Here is a 19,107-nt window from a genome sequence, read left to right on the forward strand (position 1 = left end):
GAAACCATCTGCTATTTTTCTCTTCCCTTCTGACTTATTTCACTGAGCATAATTCCTTCCAGCTCCATCCATATTGCTGCAAATGGCATGACTTTATCTTTTTTGATTGCTGAGCAGTATTCCATTGTGTATATATACCACATCTTCCTAATTCAGCCTTTTGTTTGTAGGCATTTAGGTTTTTTCCATATCTTAGCTATTGTAAATAGTCCTGCAATAAAGGAGTGCAGGTTTCATTTGAAATTAATGTTTTTGTGACCTTTCCGTATGCTCCTAGAAGTGGAATTGCTGCGTCATATGGTAGCTCCTTTTTAGTAGTCTAAGGGTCATCCACACAGCTTTCCATAGTGGTTGGCCATTTTGCATTCCCACCAGCATTGTAAAAGAGTTCCTTTTTCTCCTCATGTTCGCCAGCATTTGTTGTTGCCAGTTTTTTTAATAGGGGCCATTCTCACTGGAATGAGGTGGTATCTCATTGTGGTTTTGATTTGTATTTCCCAGATTAGAAGAGTTGTTAAACATTTTTTCATTTACCTGTTGACCATTTGCATTTCCTCTTTGGAAAAGTGTGTTTTTACCTCTTCTGCTCATTTTTGGACTGAATTGTTTCCTTTGTTTTTGAGTCCTGTGACCTCTTTGTAAATCTTTGAAATCAGTCTCTTATCAGTTGTGTATAGTGTAATATTTTTCCCAGTTGGTAGGGTTTCTCTTTGTTTTGGCTATTGTCTCCTTTACTGTATAGAAGCTTTTAGTTTGATGTATCCTTGCTATTTATCTTTCCCTTCACTTTCTTAAGTCAAAGTAACTTGTCTTTTTATTCCTGGCTTCACTTAAAATAATCTCCTCAGGACTCACCATATCGTAGCTTGTTTCAGATTTTTCTTCAATTACCAGCTGAATAATATTCCATTATTCAATGTGGTATGTAAATACCACATTTTGTTCATTAAACATTTAATGAAAGCTTGGGTTCCTTCCACCTTTTGGTTATTGCAGATGATGTTTGTTGTGGTGATGTGTACATACAATTATCTGTTTGGCTCCCTACTTTTAATTATTTTAGTTATTACCCAGAGCTGAAATTGCTGCATCATATTGTAATTCTGGTTTGTTTGTTTGTTTGTTTTGTGAGGAATTGCCATACTGTTTTCTATAGCAGTTACTTTATTTTCATTACCACCTCAGGTATACGAAGATTATAATTAAGTGCATTCTTGCCAGCAGCTGTTTTTTTGTAGTAGTTATCCTAATAGGTGTGAAGTGGTATCTCATTGTATGATTTATATTTCCCTTATAATTAGTGATGTAAAACATCTTTTCATGTGCTTATTGGTTATTTGTATATCTATTCTGGAGAAGTGTTAGAGTCCTTTTTCTTTTTTAAATTGTAGGGTTTTTTTATTGTTGCCTTATAGGAGTTTAGCTCCTTACCAGATACATGCTTTGCAAATATTTTCTCCTATTCTGTGGGACAACCCACCGATTTTATTACTTGCATAGAAGGATTTTGGTTTTCCTCTCTCCTCATAGCACTTTTTAACTTTGACATGTAGACTAATTTCTCTATTTTTTCCTATTTATTTTCAAATCCCATGTCATATAGCTTTCCCTTGTGTTTTCTTCTAAGAGTTTTATAGTTTTAATACTATATAGGTCTTTCATCAATACCAAGTTAATTTTTATATATGGGTCCAGGTTTTTTTGGTTTTTTTTTTGAGAGTCCATCAAGTTTTGAAGAAAAATGTTTATTATCTCATTGAACAATAAACTTAAAAATCTACTTTTGTGATATTAAGGTTTTGCTAAAATTTATAGATTTAATGGCTTTTATTTCACATGTTCATATTTTTGTAAGTGTAATATTAAGTACTTCCTTTGAGTGAAGACTTGATTGGATGCTTAAGCAAGTCCATTGAAATATTAGAAAAGCCAGTATAATTTTGTTATTGAAATTTGTATTTCTGTCCCTTTGTCAGTGATTTCAGTGAGCTTCTTGCTGATAAATCTAGGCAGGTTTTGTTTTAAATAAAATTTCATTTACCATAGGTTTATATTACTACATAAATTTGAGGAGTACAGCTTCATAAATCAGTATATGTATGTGCCTCACCACACACACCCACACCACAATTTTAGTACCGTTCATAATATCAGATTGATCTGTCTTCCCATGCCCCATGTCCTTCTCTTCTGATAACCACTATATTTTTACATAGTCTGTGAGTTAACTTTTTTAGTGTTACTGGATTTGGTGTGTCTGTTTATATCTCACATATGAGAGAAACTATCCATTGTAGTCTTCTTTTTCTGATTTATTTCACTTAGTAATCACCTCCAGTTCCATCCATGTTTCTGTAAAAGGCATAATTTCATATTTTTAATAACTAAATAGTTATTTGATGTATGTGCTTCTAAACATTCTCATTAAAATTACCCAGACATTGGGGCCTCCCTGGTGGCGCAGAGGTTAAAGTCTCAGTGCTATCAAGCTATCACAAGCCACTATGTCATGCATTCGATTCCCAGCCGGGGATCTAACTCACATGGCACTGCAGACCTCTTCTCTCCTATCTCGCCGGCTGCTCCCCTCAGTACTGTTTCAGTAGATCCACCTATTCTGTTCCTCATGCTGTCTCTGGCGCGCGCGCACACACACATACGCACGCGCACACACACACATACCCCCAACCCACATACATCTCTGGCCTACACCCCACTTCTTCTATGCAAAAATAAATAAATAAAATATTTTTAAAAGATAGAGAATGATTTGAGCAAACTCTTGGGATTTAGAACATTTATCTAAAAAACAATTTTTTTTCCCCAGCCCTATTTTAGAATTAGAAATTTCTAGTACATGGGGCCTCCCTGGTGCCTCAGGGGTTAAAGCCTCAGCGCTATCAAGCTATTGCCAGCTACTGCAGAATGAGTTCAGTCCCTGTCCAGGGAGCTAACCCACATGGCTCAACAAACCTCCTGTCTCAGCGGCTGCTCCCCTCCGTATTATATTTCAGTGGATCCTCCTGCTCTGCTCCCCACTCTGTCTTTGGTGAATCCTCTCACCCCCACATACCTATGGCCTAGATCACAGTTCTTGTATGCATAAATAAATAAAATAAATCTTAAAAAAAAATTTCCAGTACATGAAACTATATATTATTTTTTTTAAACTTTTTAGGTTTTGTTCTCTTTTTAACACTAGGTTTTTTTTTGTTTTTTTTTTTAAAGATTTATTTTTATTTTTACAAGAGCTGGGGTACAGGCCAGATGCGCGGGAGAGTGAGAGGATTCACCAGAGACAGGGAAGAACAGAACAGGCAAACTGACAAAATACATTGCTGAGGGGAGCATCAGGAGAGACAGGAAAGGTCTGCCGCACCATGTGGAATTCTTGCTGTCCAGCCAGGATCGAACGTGTGCTGCAGAGACTGCAGACAGCTTCACAGTACGGCGCTCAACTGCCTGCGCCATCAGGGAGGCCCTCTTTTTAACAATAGTTTAACATTTCAACTAATTATTAAGTACTTTTCCCCTTTTCCTGTAGTATCTCTAAAAGGATTAACTAATTTTTTATTCTGATAGCATTTTAGATAAAGAGTCATTTATGGTATAGTTTTTCTCTAATATGTAAAAGACCTCCAGATACTTTTATTGGTTTAGAACAGACTTTCTCATTTAGCTTATGTTGTAAATCACTAAAGCAATGTTTCTCAATTTAGCTTGCATCAGAATCACTTGGAGTACCTGTTAAACAACCCTAGAGTTTCTGATTCTTTCAGTAGAGGATAAGATAAGGGCCTCCCTGGTGGTGCAAGGCATTAAGACCCAACCTATGAAACTATCCACAGCCGGGCCTCCCCGGTGGCGCAGCGGTTGAGCGCTGGTTGCGAAGCTGCCCGCAGCCTCGGCGGCGCGGGTTTGATCCCGGCTGCTCCCCGGCCACCGGAGGAGGGTCCCACATGGCGCTCAGAACTCTCCTGCCGCCCGCTGCTCCCCTCAGCAGTGTACTTCGGTCCTTCTGCCTGCTCTGCTCCCCGCTCTGACTCTGGTGAATTCTCTCACCTTCCCGCGCTTCTGACTGTACCCAGTGCATGTATAAACACACAAAAAACAAACAAACAAATAAATAAATAAAACATGCCTCAAAAAAAAAAAAAAAAGAAAGAAACTATCCACAGCCACCACAACATGAGTTCCATCCCGGTAAGGGAGCAGACCTCTCCTGACTCGCCCGCTGCTCCCCTCAGCAGAGTATTTCAGTCATTCCTCCTATTCTTTTGTTTTATTTTTTTAAATTATTTTTAAGGGTTTATTTATGCATATAAGAACTGGGGTACAGGCCAGAGGTGGGGAGGGTGAAAGGATTCACCAGAGACAGAGTGGGGAGCAGAACAGGCAGACAGACCGAAATACACTGCTGAGGGGAGCAGCGGGTGAGGCAGGAGAGGTCTACCCTGCCATGTGGATTTCTCCCTGGCAGGCTGGGAATCGAACCCGCGCTACACAGGCCGCGGACGCTTCACAGCGCTGTACTTAACCCCTTGCGCCACCAGGGAGGCCCCATTCCTCCTGTTCTGTTCTCCACTCTGTCTCTGGTGAATCCTCTTACCACCACCACCTGCCCTGCAATACCGCTGGCCTGTACCCCAGTTCTTATATGCATAAGTAAATAAATCTTTTTTTTCTTTTAATTTTTTTTTTAATAGAGGCATGTTTTATTTATTTATTTGTTTTGTTTGTTTGTTTGTTTATACAAGCACTGGGTACAGTCAGAAGCGCGGGAGGGTGAGAGAATTCACCAGAGCCAGAGCGGGAAGCAGAGCAGGCAGAAGGACCGAAGTACACTGCTGAGGGGAGCAGCGGGCGGCAGGAGAGGTCTGCGCGCCATGTGGGACCCTCCTCCGGGGGCCGAGGAGCAGCCGGGGATCGAACCGGCGCCGCAGAGGCCGCGGGCAGCTTCGCAACCCAGCACTCAACCGCTGCGCCACCGGGGAGGCCCAATAAATCTTTTTTTAAAAAAAAAAGTATACAGTGAGATAAAGAATTTTCATTTCTGGGCTTCCCTAGTGGCACAGGGGATAAAGACATAGCGCTGTCAGGTTATTGGCAGCCACTGCAGCACCAGTTAAATCACTGGCCGACCAGGGAGCTAACCCAAATGGCACAGCAGACCTCTCCTGTCTTGCCTGCTGCCCCCCTCAGCAGTGTATTTCAGTAGATCTGCCTGTTCTGCTTCCTACTCTGTCCCTGGTGAATCCTCTCACCCCCTATACCTCTGGCCTACACTCCAGTTCTTGTATGCATAAATAAATAAATCTTTAAAAAAAGAAATGTAATTTCTTACAAGTTTCCAGATGATATTGATTCTACCGGTTGGGAAACTTTGCTTGTGAAACACACTGCCTTAAGACATTGTTGGTAATAAATTAACTTTTCTTCTGAGCATCTAGGATGGTACTATTTACATATCATCTTTGGGAAAGTGGGAAAAAATAGTCACTCAGTAATTTTCTCTATGTGGTTAAATAAGAAACCCAGTTGAAAAGATTGGCTTGGAATGATCTCATTTGCATGGTAAAATGGGCGTACTGCTTAATTTCTTAAACATTTGAAATATTTTACTGTTATATTTTTGTATTAATTGGCTGAACAATATTTTAACAGATGCTAAGAATTGTGGCTGCTTTCATAGATAGCATTTTCTAGATTAATGTTCACTTTATATAAATATATTTAGAAGATTTAATTATTGTATTTTGAGCAAAAAACTTGCTGTTTCAGAATGTTTACAGAATGTTTTCAAACTTTCGCCTGTTTGCTCCCTATCCTGTCTCTGGTGAATCCTCTCACCACCACCCCACCTCTGGCCGGTACCCAGTTCTTGTATTCATAAATAGTCTTCATAGAAAGATTCATTTATTATAAAGAAGAAAAATGATAGGCAGATGCTTAAGATAAGTCAAAATTATTTTTAGCTCCAGTAGCTTTTATATTTTATTCAGAAAGCCTCCTCTTTGTTTTTGTCATTCAGAGCATTCTTAACTGGGATATTTCCCTAATTTGAATTTCAGGGCAGCGGCAATGACTCTCCGCACGGTATTATTGTCATTGCAAGCACTATTGGCAGCTGCAGAGCCAGATGATCCACAAGATGCAGTGGTAGCAAATCAGGTAAGATAACTACTTTTGTTCCTCAATTTTTATTTGTAAAAAATGTTTATGTAACTATGTAATTTTGGTGGTGCTTCATGCTTCACTTTCATGCTTCACCTCCACCAAACCTTCGGTGCTGATGATGTCCTGATCTCCTTTCTCTATTCCCCTATTTTATCTTCCTCTCCTCTCTCCCCTCTGGTAACCAATATATTTTTCAGAGTATAAGAATTTTTTTATGTGCTTTTGTCACTTTGTTTTCTCCAGTTGTAAATTGTTTTCCTCTTAGGTAAGATTATTTTGTCAATTGTAATGAAAACTATTTAACACATTAGTTTAATTGGGTATATTGTTGGTAGGTCATTTTTGTCTAGCATATTATAAAATTTTTCAAACTATGTTGAAAGAAATACACAGTGAAGAACCATATTCCTACCTACAATCTGCAATCTATGATTAACATTTTATTATGCGTGCATTATGTGGACATCCTTCTATCCCTCCTTTCAGTGATCTCCCTGATAGTGATTTAACCAGCTCTTCTCTGGTACTGAAATGGCTTAGTAAAGGTTACCATGTAATGCCAAATGGAATAAATACTTTTCAGTTCTGATCTTTGATCTCCACAGATGTCAGCAAGTTACCACTAGATTGTTTTTGTAAACAGTGTTTTATTGCAATACTGCCACATACATTTATTTACTTGTCCAGCTATAAGTGGTGGAGTTGACTAGTTGGGACAAAGATGTTGTAACATGTCTGAAAGCCTAAAGTTTTGTTTGTTTGTTTGTTTTAAGATTTATTTTTATTTATTTATATAAGCACTGGGTACAGTCAGAAGCGCGGGAGGGTGAGAGAATTCACCAGAGCCAGAGCGGGGAGCAGAGCAGGCAGAAGGACCGAAGTACACTGCTGAGGGGAGCAGCGGGCGGCAGGAGAGGTCTGCGCGCCATGTGGGACCCTCCTCCGGTGGCCGGGGAGCAGCCGGGGATCGATCGAACCGGCGCTGCAGAGGCTGCGGGCAGCTTCGCAACCCAGCGCTCAACCGCTGCACCACCGGGGAGGCCCTGAAAGCCTAAAGTTTTAAAAAGTTTGCCGACTCCTACTCTGAACCATCCGGATTTACTGAGCATTCTCTTGACTTGAGATACTACTCTCTTCTTCTCTTATTATCTTCATTATTGTAGTTACCCATTCTTAGTTCCTATAATTTTTTCCTCTTCTTCCTCCTCCCAGTTAAATATATTTCCTTGGCCCTGACATTGTTGCTTGTACCTTCTTTTCTATACACTTGGATAATCATATACACACTGATGTAACCACCTGTGTACTGATTTACCACCTGTATGTATGTTGATAAAATGTTCACACTTGCCCTCATGAACCTATTTAGAACTGAGTAAGTCTATGTAAATGTTGCATGGGTACCTCAGCACTATATCTCTAAAACTGAATGCAGGATCTTAGACCCTTAAAACCTTAAAGTTTTAGGTGCAGCGCTGGTTCGATCCCCGGCCAGCCGGCGAGGGTCCCACATGGTGCGCAGATATCTCCTGCTGCGCCCGCTGCTCCCCTCAACAGTGTATTTCATCTGTCTGCCTGTTCTGCTCCCCACTCTGGCTCTGGTGGATTCTCTCACCCTCCTGTGCTTCTGACTGTACCCAGTGCTTGTATAAAATAAATAAGTCTTTTTAAAAAAAGAAAACTTAAAGTTTTTAATTTAATTAAATTATACCCTTGTTACAGACTTGAAGTTCTCGGTTTCCTTTGTCTTGCCCATTTCATTCCCAGTATCTCTCTGTCATTATACTTCTGTGATTGCCTCAGTTCACATTTTAATTTTTTTTTAAAGATTTATTTATATAAGAACTGGGTACAGGCCAGATGCACGAGAGGTTTAATATTTCCCACTATTAAACTTGTTTCAGAGTCTAGAATTAGTGGTTTTACATGTTATATTTATGGGCCATCTATTCTTTTTTTTAAGAGTTATTTATTTATACAAGAACTGGGGTACAGTCAGAGGCGCGGGAGGATGAGAGAATTCACCAGAGACAGAGCAGGGAGCAGAACAGGCAGACGGACCGAAGACACTGCTGAGGGGAGCAGCGGGTGAGGCAGGAGAGGTCTGCCACGCCATGTGGGTTTCTCCCTGGCCGGCCAGGAATTGAACCCCCGCTGCAGAGGCTGCAGACAGTTTCACAGCGCGTTGCTCAACCTGCTGTGCCACTGGGGAGACCCCATCTATTCATTTTTGGTAGAATATGTGTCCCAACTGTGATTTACTGTTGCGCTTCTAACCTCTTAAGATCGCCTACCTCCTAAAACACTAACAATTTGACTTATTTCCTAGTTGACAGTTAATTGTAGAGACTATGTTTATCATTTTAATATATAATAGAAGCTCAACAGTCTTAAAATATTCAGTATGTATCAAGTACTTTAAAAAGAAATATTGAAGCAAGTTTATCGGTTATTTTAAATTTGTACCTTTTCTGGTGGTCTGAATTATTTGTGAAAGTGCTTTATGATAAGTTTATAATCTCAAAACATGCTGTAAGTTAAATCTTTGCATATGGGCTCTACTTAAAGCACTGTATGCTAATGCAGCTCTAGCAAAACAACAAGTATTGTATTCTAGTCTGAGCTGTGGTTAACACACAGTTGATCCCATTTATTTATGTCCAAGTAATTTCAGGAACTAGTAATTCTTTTTTTTATTTGTATGTTTGCTACTACAGGGTGTTAAGAAACATTTCTTACCTTGTTTAGTACTAGTTTTCTGCTAGTTACATTTGTTAAAATGGGAGATTAAAGTTGATAGACTTTGTTTTTCTTTAGTCAGCATAACTTGTAATCACAGCTTCAGATTATTTTTTATTTATTATTTTCTTACATCGTGGGTCCAGCTTCAGATTAAATAGTCTTCAGTCTTGAACTACATTGTAAACAAAACATTTGTTTACATTGGGAAGCAAGTCACTAACATTTTAAATATAAGTTTTATTTATACTTAAAAGGAGGTTCTTAGACAATTAAGAACTGAGCTATTATATGAATATTGTAATTGTATTTCATGTCAATTTCCCCTTCCTTTATAGTACAAACAAAATCCTGAAATGTTCAAACAGACAGCTCGACTTTGGGCACATGTGTATGCTGGAGCTCCAGTTTCTAGTCCAGAGTACACCAAAAAAATAGAAAACCTATGTGCTATGGGCTTTGATAGGGTAAGTACATAAAGGCATGCTGATTTTGATACGTTGATTTACTTAAAGTATTACTGCAAATATTTGGCTGACAAAAGTAGTTTAAATATAAAATCTAAATCTAGATTTGATAGATGAAATCTGTTACTAAAAATCAATGATTTTGTATTTTGCTGATTTCATTCATTGAAATCATTCATTGAATTCATTAGAAGTTTTCTTTAAATTGACTACAAGTGTAAGGTGAAAGGTGTAATTTCTTATTATAATGATTATTTAATATCTTATTATTCCCTATAGATTTGATTTTCTGTCTCCTTTTCTTCTCTACAGAATGCGGTAATAGTGGCCTTGTCTTCAAAATCATGGGATGTAGAGACTGCAACAGAATTGCTTCTGAGTAACTGAGGCATAGAGAGCTGCTGATATAGTGAAGCTTGCCCCTTCCTGAGGAGCATCTGTTATTTTTAGGATTCTGCATAGATTTCTTTTAAACTGGCATTCTTGCCTAATGATGTTATCTAGGCACCATTGGAGACTGAAAAAAAAAAACCCCTGCTCTGTAAATAAAGCTAATTAAACGTCTGTGTAAATTTAAAAGGGGAAATACTTTAATTTTTTTCTTAATAGTGTAAAAATTCTTTGAGCTAAGCTAAAACCATGGAAAAAAACATGCTACTTTAGTGTTTAGCAGTGTACCAAGACTAGCAAGAGTTTGCTTCAGGATTTCGTTGAATAATTAAGATAATATTTTGAGTGTGTCAGGGCCATTCAAATTGTTGGTGTTGCATCACAGCTACCTTAACTGTTTTTAACATGGATCCTCTGTGCCTGTGAATTTACTTGCATGCTTGTACTTGACTTCTTAGAATGGGTAGCTGAAAAGACCACCATTTAAGCATTTGAGAATTCTTAAATATAAGATTTATCCACAACTGAAGATGGTGACCTATTCAGAGCCTTTTTGTCCTCGTCAACAGACTGGACATCCTATTTTTCCCCTTTTACCACACACAGCTAGTATTCTGATAGTGAATTTCTCTATATTTGGTGGGGATATATGCTGAGGGACAGTATCCCTTGCTCCATTTTTTGGTCATTTATTTGGAATGTTTTGTCACAATTCCTTGCTCTTAAAGCTTTCCTGTACAAGTAATATTGTAAAAATGGAGCTGCCATTTGTTTCTCTTGCAAAAACAGTAAATACTTGATGTTGCAGTATTCCCAGATTTAATGAAAGAAATTAAGTTACTTGTTTTTCAGTGAATATGACATCTTCCTATTTTTTTAACTAATGAAATTTTTCTTTGAGAACTTGCAAGGATAAAATCAACTAGTTTTTTGCCTAATTTTGGCTTCATCGAGATTGCTTTATGGGATACATTAAAAGTCACTCTTGCTTGCATTTACCCCTATTAACAGATGAAAGCTGTGTTGGTGTTTTACTGTACATACTTCAAATGCACATAGGAATAGAAGTGTGTTATAAATCTAGCTTTCTTTATGATGTTTCTGATAATATGAGAATTGAAAACTTTACCTTCTCTTGTACATAGCCAGACTTTCTATTCGTATTAAAGTTACATTTCATTCTAAGTTCAAAAGTTTGAAAATTATTAGTTTTGCAAGCTCAAACACTAATGTGACCATTTTATGAAGGTTGAAATGGATTTATGCAGGCAGTTCTATACATAGAAGAAACAGTTCTTATTAAATTTCCAGGACCAGTAAAAATAACAAAAATGTAATGGAATCAGAATGAATTAAAATAAGGCTATATATATTGAAAGTCATTATAAAAGGTTTTCTTTCTTCAAGTGTTAATTACCCTAAATTATAGTCATTAAGTGTTTGGAAAATGATTTTGAACCATAAGTTACATAATTTCATTTGACTTCTCAATAATCTTAGAAGCAATAAAAGAACCATTATTAAATAATATTATAATGTTAAAGATGTGAAGGTTCTTCCAAAAATTTGTAAGGCTATCCTAATTAGTAAACTCTTGTAGTTGATATTATTGCATACTAGACACAAGTTGGTATGTTTTTTCACCCTTTATGTTTGCTTAAGCATAAATTCCTTTATATAATCACCTCCTTTAATTGTTGTAGTTTAGTTACTTTCTAAAGATGCCAAAGGAAACAAGATTTTTCTTTATTTATTTTAAATAGCTTAAACCTTATACTTTTCTTTATATTTTGAAGTAAGGTGAGACTGTGTGAACGTATGGAAAGTTTTGTTCCATTGTTGGTTAGAATTAATTTTTTTTTTTTTTAGTGGAGGGCAGCTTGGTATTATTAGTAATATTTGAAATATCAAACACATCTATCTCTACCCAGTTTACTATTTGCCTATATTATCAGGGTATATTTAATTGTCCTGTGGTTATACGAAGGAGAGAGAGAACTCAGAGGCTACTAATGTCAAGCATTACATACTTCCTTTTGGAGGCAATGATACTTTTACCTTCAATTTTTATGCACACTAACCTCATAGTGTATCTGCTCATCTAACTAAACATTCCACTGCCCAGGAAATTCAAAAGCAAAATATTTGGTGTGAGAAGTTCTCCATTATTAATTTTTCATATGAAAAATTTACTTACCTCATTTACATTTAATGTGATGCTTTCTTTCTGGTACATTTGCCACTGTCCTTCTTGAGGTTTTGTTATTTTTCACCTCTTTGCAGGTAGATTAATTCTCCAAACAGAAATTAAGGCAATTCCTGTTTTCCTCTGGTCTTAAATATGTTTGAGAAAAGGACACTAAAAGTCCAGGCCTAGGGAAAAGGTACCCTGGTGGAAATTTTGTGATATGTCAATTTTAAGACTTCAAAAATTATGGTGTGAAAATATACATGTATGCATATATATACACATACATGTGGGTATGTGTACATATATATAGGGTGATACCCCATTTGGGGCAGACATTTGCTCAATGTCACTGATAGTCCAATAGACTTTTGTTATAACTAGGTCTATTTACTGAGTATGTGCCTGATTTTAAAAGAACAAATAATTATGGATAGTATTTCAGTACAGATTGCTGGATGAATGAAAAGCAATTTTTGGCCCAAATAAATATACAGTAAATAGTACATGAATGTTTTAAGAACTTGGTACTAAATTAGATGCTCTGAGTTGGCTCTTCCAAATGGTTTAGAATTGTTACTATGGTTTATTTAAACATACAACACATTTAAGGGTATATAAATGTTTAGATTCTAAGTATTTTGCTTTTGAGGAGAGTAATCTATGAAAAAGTAAGACTGATTTTTTTTTTTCTCTTTTGGAAGATTTTTGCATTTATGATTGTTAGTGGCACTTAAAACTATGCAAAATATTTTTTTTTTAAGTATCTGTAAGGAAAAATTGGCAGTTAAGCGGAAATTGCTTATTTATGCACTACAGAATACAGCAATTGTGTTACTGTTGAGGCTGCTTTAGTTTATCAATGTGAAAAGCAGATCCTTGGCTATAAGTATGCCTGATTTGAGTTTTTAAAACTCTGCAATAGGAGTATGATAATGTTTCTACAATCCTTGTAGCAACACGGGGAAATAAGGCATTTTTTGTTGTTTTAAAGATTTATGATGGATTCAGGCAGGGAAGAGTTGGAGCCAGTTATACCTACCTTCTTGTACATAGATGGAAACAATGGTTGGGTATGAAAATGGATAAAAAAGTGTTTACAGTTAACTTTATTTCTTGGATTTTTACAAAATGATATTGTATTAATCACTTTTTCTAGTTGAAGAAATTTCAATTCCAGGGTACAAACCATTAATTTTTAAAAATTACATTTCCATCCTCAGTACCAGTTTGAAATAAATGCTTAAATTAACATCAGCTATTTGCTATCACTGGGGAAGAAGGCCACTTGAAGTATTTACTGATAAATAGCCTTTTCCCCAAGTGTGACTTCTTTGCAGTGTCTACATATAATGTCACATGTTCTGTTTGCTCTGTTGCAATATGGATCAAAAATCTTGTGGCATAGAGGTAGGGGAATGTCAGTTTCTCCCTTGTCCTGTTTGTTCTGTTACTGCTTTGTTGAACTGACCTATCCTCATAAACCTGTGATCATCACCTAAATGTAAGTTGTGAATGTGTCACCTTTTGCTTGGTTATTTCAACCTTGCTGCTATATATAATCAGGTGTGGCACAGTTTATTAGTTTGGTTCTAGGGAGTGAGTGGATATTGCACTGTGCTATAAAATGATCCTTGTGTGCTTGCTGTTACCTACTTTTTACAGGCATCATAATAAAAGCTAGACTATTTCTTTGGGGGGAAAGAGACTTATTTAATGTAATTTAAAGACTTTTCCAATAGAAAATGAAAAACTATTGAAAATAATATCTATTTTTTAGCTTTCAGCAATTGATGGTGCTTTGTTGTGGTGTTTGCTGGAAGTCTACTGCCATTATAGGGATTCTCATTAACCTCACTGAGAAAGAACCTTGCTTGTTAGCTTCTCTAGATCTTTATTCTAAACAATCTGTTAGTGATGATAAATTCTGTAGGAGGGTCTATTCTGAGCCGTTAACTTCCTGTAAGGGGAAAATGGGTGGGTTACCAGAAAGACCATTGAAGCAGGGTGGGCTATGGGTGGAGGGTTGGGTATTTGTCTTGAGAATTAAAAACTACGAAACACTTTTGTATACAACTGATTTTTAAAAAAAAATAATAAACACATTTTTAAAGATGTTGAATTTTTTTTCCCCCTTACTGGGAATTTTGAAAAATAAATGCATGCGTGTTTTCCCCTTAAAATGTTTTATATCATCTTTCTGGGTACTCATCTGTGAAGAGGCAAACAAGTAAACCAGCTAGGTATTCTAGAAAGTGTCATAATAATGAATATATAATAAATGCAATGAATTATAGTGGGTCTTTGGATTTTGAAGCAAGCTGAAATTGTTTAATCCTAGATAGAGTTTGAAAAGAGAACATCATTTGGTTAGGTTACAATACAAAGTTTAATCCACAGTTGGTACTGAAGTCATGCTTTTTCTGTTTTCATATGTGCACACAATTCTTTCAGGAAAGGGTACCTATTTCCATCGAAAGGATTCTGAATTTTTTCAGAAATTTCTGGGTGACTGTTCTTGGATTATCCATCTCCATTAATACTGACAATTTGAAAAGACTGTGTTAGTTAGGATTTGTAGTAGGTGCTTCACAGGGCAAAACTGATTGTTACTTTGTGTCTCCAGGATATTTAAAACCAGCTTTCAGCAGGACTATGAATTTCTATAGCTGGGGGATGGAAATGCTCCTGACTGGAATACCAGGTGAAGTGCTTTTTTCATGGATCTTAAAATTCAAGAATAACAAGTGGAATTCAAGTGAGCTCTCATACCAGCCTCTACCAAAAGATGGTCAAATTTAAAGGGTTGTAAACACTTGGTGTGTGTTTTGTTTTGATCACCAGAGATAAAGATGTTCACTAAACAACATCTTTGAATGTGAATTCTCTAATAAGCTTTTAGGAATATCTCCTACAGTAATGCACAATCTACTCATGTATTCATGTTGTGATGTTTATCTCCCCACACCGATTAACATTAAATACAACTTAATCCTCCTACTTGATCTTACTATAATTTTTATATAAGATGTTGAGCCAAATTCAAGAAGGCCAAGCTGTTTAGTTAACAGTTTCAGAGATTTTTCAAAATATAGATAATGTGAACAAAATTTGTGAAGCTGCAAGTATTTTACTGAGTTTGTAGTACTTTTCCTCATAAAAATTGCTATTTGTACAGAAACACCTAACGACGATACAAAGGAACTGTGCCCTTACTCAGCCGTCAGTTCTTTAGTTACTGTAATAATTCCTCAGCTTTTCATTTTGAGTACGTGAAATACACATTATTTTGATCATATTGATAAGTAAATAACCTTATATCCTAAATGAGGAACAGGATTTAATGACATCCCACTGGTATTTCCTGACTACATTCCTAGAATTACAGGATTTTAAAATGAAATGGAACCATCCAGTCTTTTAAAAATAAATGTATTTGATATTTGTGGAGTCACAAGTTACTTTTTATAGAAATCCCACAGTATTGTTACTTACATATGCTTGCTAAATTTGGTAGCATTTTGAGATCTTCGGCTACTTTTTTTTTCCTGTAAAAGCAACAAATTGTGGAGAAATCATTTGCAAACAAGAAGAGGGAAACCAGTTAAGGTTGAGATGTGCCCAAACCAGTCCTGACAGTATGAATTGAACAAAATGTTTGGGTGAACTAGCTTCAATCTTTGAGATCCATAACTCCTTGAAATTAGGAGTTATGCATCAAACTTTTTTTTTCTCTATTTGAAACAGAAGAGCAATGTTTGGGTTTGTAACAGGACCCATAGAAAATATCCTCCAATTATAGTTTAGTTCTTTCTTGCATAGTGTCGTATTCCTATATATATGAAAAGTACTAATTACAGCTTTTTTTTTTAATTCAAGCATACAAGAGCTGGGGTGGGGAGTGAAAGGATTCATCAGAGACAGTGGGGAGCCGAACAGGCAGACTGACTGAAATATACTGCTGTGAGGGGAGCAGCAGGCAAGACAGGAGAGGTCTGCTGCACCATGTGGGTTGGCTCCCTGGCCTGCTGGGAATCGAATTCATGCTGCCTTGGCTGGGGATGGCTTGATAGTGCTGAGACTTAACCCCCAAACCACCAGGGAGGGCCTCCATATCTTTCAAATGTCTCTAATTTTTAGTAGGTACCTCCAGGTCATTAAATAATATACTTAACCCACTTTTACTCTAGGTTCCAACAATGTTAATTGCATTTTTTCACCAGTTATACCTAACATCACTTGACTGCCTGTTTTCATGCCTAACCTTCACTTAGTCATGGAATTTAGATAGGAGGAAGGCTGTTGTGTGCACAAAATAATTAAGAGACTAGGCTATTTTGGGGTCAAGGTATGTACAGATAAAAGGGCATCTATTCACTGCAACAAATTGCTGGGCCTTCATGGCGGCCCAGGGGGCCAAGCACAGCACTTTGAAGTTATCCACAGCCTCTGCAGCACAAGTTGGATCCCCGCCAGCCAGGGAGTTATCACATGGTGCAGCAGACCTCTCCTGTTTTTGCCTGCTGCTCCACTCAGCAGTGTATTTCAGTAAATCTGCCTTTTTTTTTTTTAAGATTTATGCATACAAGAACCAGGGTGCAGGCCAGAGGTATGGAGGGAGGAGGGGGTGTGAGAGGATTCACCAGAGTGGGGAACAGAGCAGGCAGGCAGACTGAAATACACTGCTGAGGGGAGCAGTGGACAAGGAAGACATCTGCTGCTCCATGTGTGTTGCTTCACAGTGCTGTGCTCAACCCCTCATGCCTCCAAGGAAGCCCCCTAGATTCACTTGTTCTGCTCTCCACTTTATTTCTGGTGCATCCTCTCACCAATCCTGCATCTCTGGCCTATACCCCAGTCTTGTATGCATAAATAAATCTTAAAAAAAAAAAAAAAAAGATTAGGGAAATGGAAACCAGACTGAGGAGTAGAAATTGACTTTGTATAAAAGGGTGTTCAAACCTAATTATCAGAAGTGCTTATTTAGAAGCAGATTTGCGGGCCTCCTTGATGGCACAAGGGGTTAAGCACAGCACTGTGTAGAAATCCACAGCCTCTGCACCATGAGTTGGATCCCCACATGGAATTGGATCCCCACATGGCATCGCAGACCTCTGCTGTCATTCACTGCTACCCTCAGCAGTGTATTTCAGTCAATGCCTGTTCTATCCTCCACTCTGTCTCTGGTGAATCCTGTTACCCGCTGCACCTCTGGCCTGTTCCCCAGTTTTTGTGTGCATAAATAAATTAAAAAAAAAAAAAAGCAAAGTTGTTTCTTTGCAACGCCCTGTGCAATGTAGGGTCAGAGTGGTTGAAAATTATTACTTTCTCCCTAGTTAGGTTAAAAAAAAAAAGGTTGCTACCTATCTTCATGGATGAAGAATCACTCTCGCAAGTTTGAAAGACATCTTCACATTGAAGATGGCAATCCTAGGAAATGAACAATTAAAATTCTGTGTAGCTGAATAATAGACTACTAGCGTCTAGAATGCTGACATTTAAGTTTCAGGGGGAAAGAGAGGATTTTTCATAGAGAAACTCAATAATCACAGAGAAAAAGACCTTCAAAGGGATTCAGAAATTTGAAGATTTTCCAGTGAGAATACTGAGGACTTACCCTGTAAACTTCAAAGAATGAACAAACTCAAGGACCACCAGATTTTTTTAAAGATTTATTTTTTTTATTTATGCATACAGGGGCTGGGGTACAGGCCAGAAGTGCAGGGGACAAGAGGATTCACCAGAAACAGAGTGGGTAACAGAACAGGAGGAGCCACTGAAATACACTGCTGAGGGGTGCTGTGGGGGGAGACGAGAGGCCTGCTGTGGAATGTGAGTTAGCTCCCTGGCCAGGGATTGAACTTGTGCTGCAGTGGCTGCAGATAGCTTCACAATGCTGAGACTTAACCCCTTGTGCCACCAGGGAGCCACCAGTGGTTAAATTACATTGGTATTCCTCTACTCAGTTCTCTCGTTTACTTGCATTTTGTTGTCTCCTTTCTTGGAAAATTAGAATACTACTTTAACTTGATTAAAAATAATCAGTATTGTTTTTCAAAATAGAATGGGAATTTAATACTGGTCTTTCACTATATAGCAGATGATATTTTAAATATTTTGTGCTATCTCATTTGAATTGTTCAAATGGAGTGCCTTTTTTTTCCATTTATTTTAATAATTAAAGAAACAGGATGATCAACTGACCAGGACTTAGTGATAAGCCAATCAAACAAGAAGTCAAATGAAGACTTTTCAGACATCTAAATCTAAAACTAAAAGGTTGGTACTTTTATTCCACTCCCCCACCTCCCTATTTCTCCTAAGACCATACTTGGTAACAAGGGAATTAAACAAACTGACAATTAATAGGATAGACTCAACAGTGAATGAAAGAAAACTGCTCGAAACCAGATGGTTGTAAGCTAAAGCTATGTATAGAAAAAGCCACAGCCTAGCTGAAATGCAAAGTTTTATACTGTGGGTCTTGAAGGAACTAGGCACTGTGTGAATATAAGGGTTAGAAAAGAAACAGCACCGGTTCAATCGCCGGCCACCGGCGAGGGTCCCACATGGCACGCAGACCTCTCCTGTCTCGCCCGCTGCTCCCCACAGCAGTGTATTTCATCGGTCTGCCTGTTCTGTTCCCTGTTCTGGCTCTGGTGAATTCTCTCACCTTCCTTGGCTTCTGACTGTACCCAGTGCATGTATAAATAAATAAATAAATAAATAAATCTTTAAAAAGAAAAGAAACAAAATGGGGGTTAAATGAGAATGGGAATAAATAACTCTGTATCCCCACCCTGCATGATTATCTTAAAAAGTCCAACCATCAATCAAGTATAGTCACAGTACTCTTACCCCATGCCTCACTTTTTTTTTTTAAAGATTTATTTATGTGTACAAGAACTGGGGTACAGGCCAGAGGTATGTGGGGTGAGAGGATTCACCAGAGACAGAATCGGGAACAGAACTGGGGGATCCACTGAAATACACTGCTGAGGGGAGCAGCGGATGAGAGAGAAGAGGTCTGCCGCGCCATGTGTGTAGCTCCTTGGCCAGGGATCCAACTCAGGCCATAGCAGTGATAATGCTGAGATAATCCCTAGGCCAACAGGAAGGCCCCTGGATTACTAGCTTTAGTTAATA

General features: G+C 37.7%; 1 protein-coding gene across 1 annotated transcript in view; it reads left to right on the forward strand.

Moving 5' to 3' along the window:
• Window positions 1-9,962, forward strand: part of UBE2K (ubiquitin conjugating enzyme E2 K) — a 66,753-nt gene extending 56,791 nt beyond the window's left edge. The window contains exons 5-7 of the mRNA XM_037530493.2: window positions 6,072-6,171; window positions 9,255-9,383; window positions 9,696-9,962. Coding sequence (XP_037386390.1) covers window positions 6,072-6,171; window positions 9,255-9,383; window positions 9,696-9,770 — 304 coding nt within the window. The 3' untranslated portion in view covers window positions 9,771-9,962. The remainder of the gene's footprint in view (window positions 1-6,071; window positions 6,172-9,254; window positions 9,384-9,695) is intronic.
• The last annotated feature ends 9,145 nt before the right edge of the window (window positions 9,963-19,107 follow it).

This window comes from Talpa occidentalis, unplaced genomic scaffold (assembly GCF_014898055.3).
Source record: "Talpa occidentalis isolate TD23 unplaced genomic scaffold, MPIMG_talOcc4v2.1 talOcc4.6, whole genome shotgun sequence".
In the NCBI taxonomy this organism is placed as follows: Eukaryota; Metazoa; Chordata; class Mammalia; order Eulipotyphla; family Talpidae; genus Talpa; species Talpa occidentalis.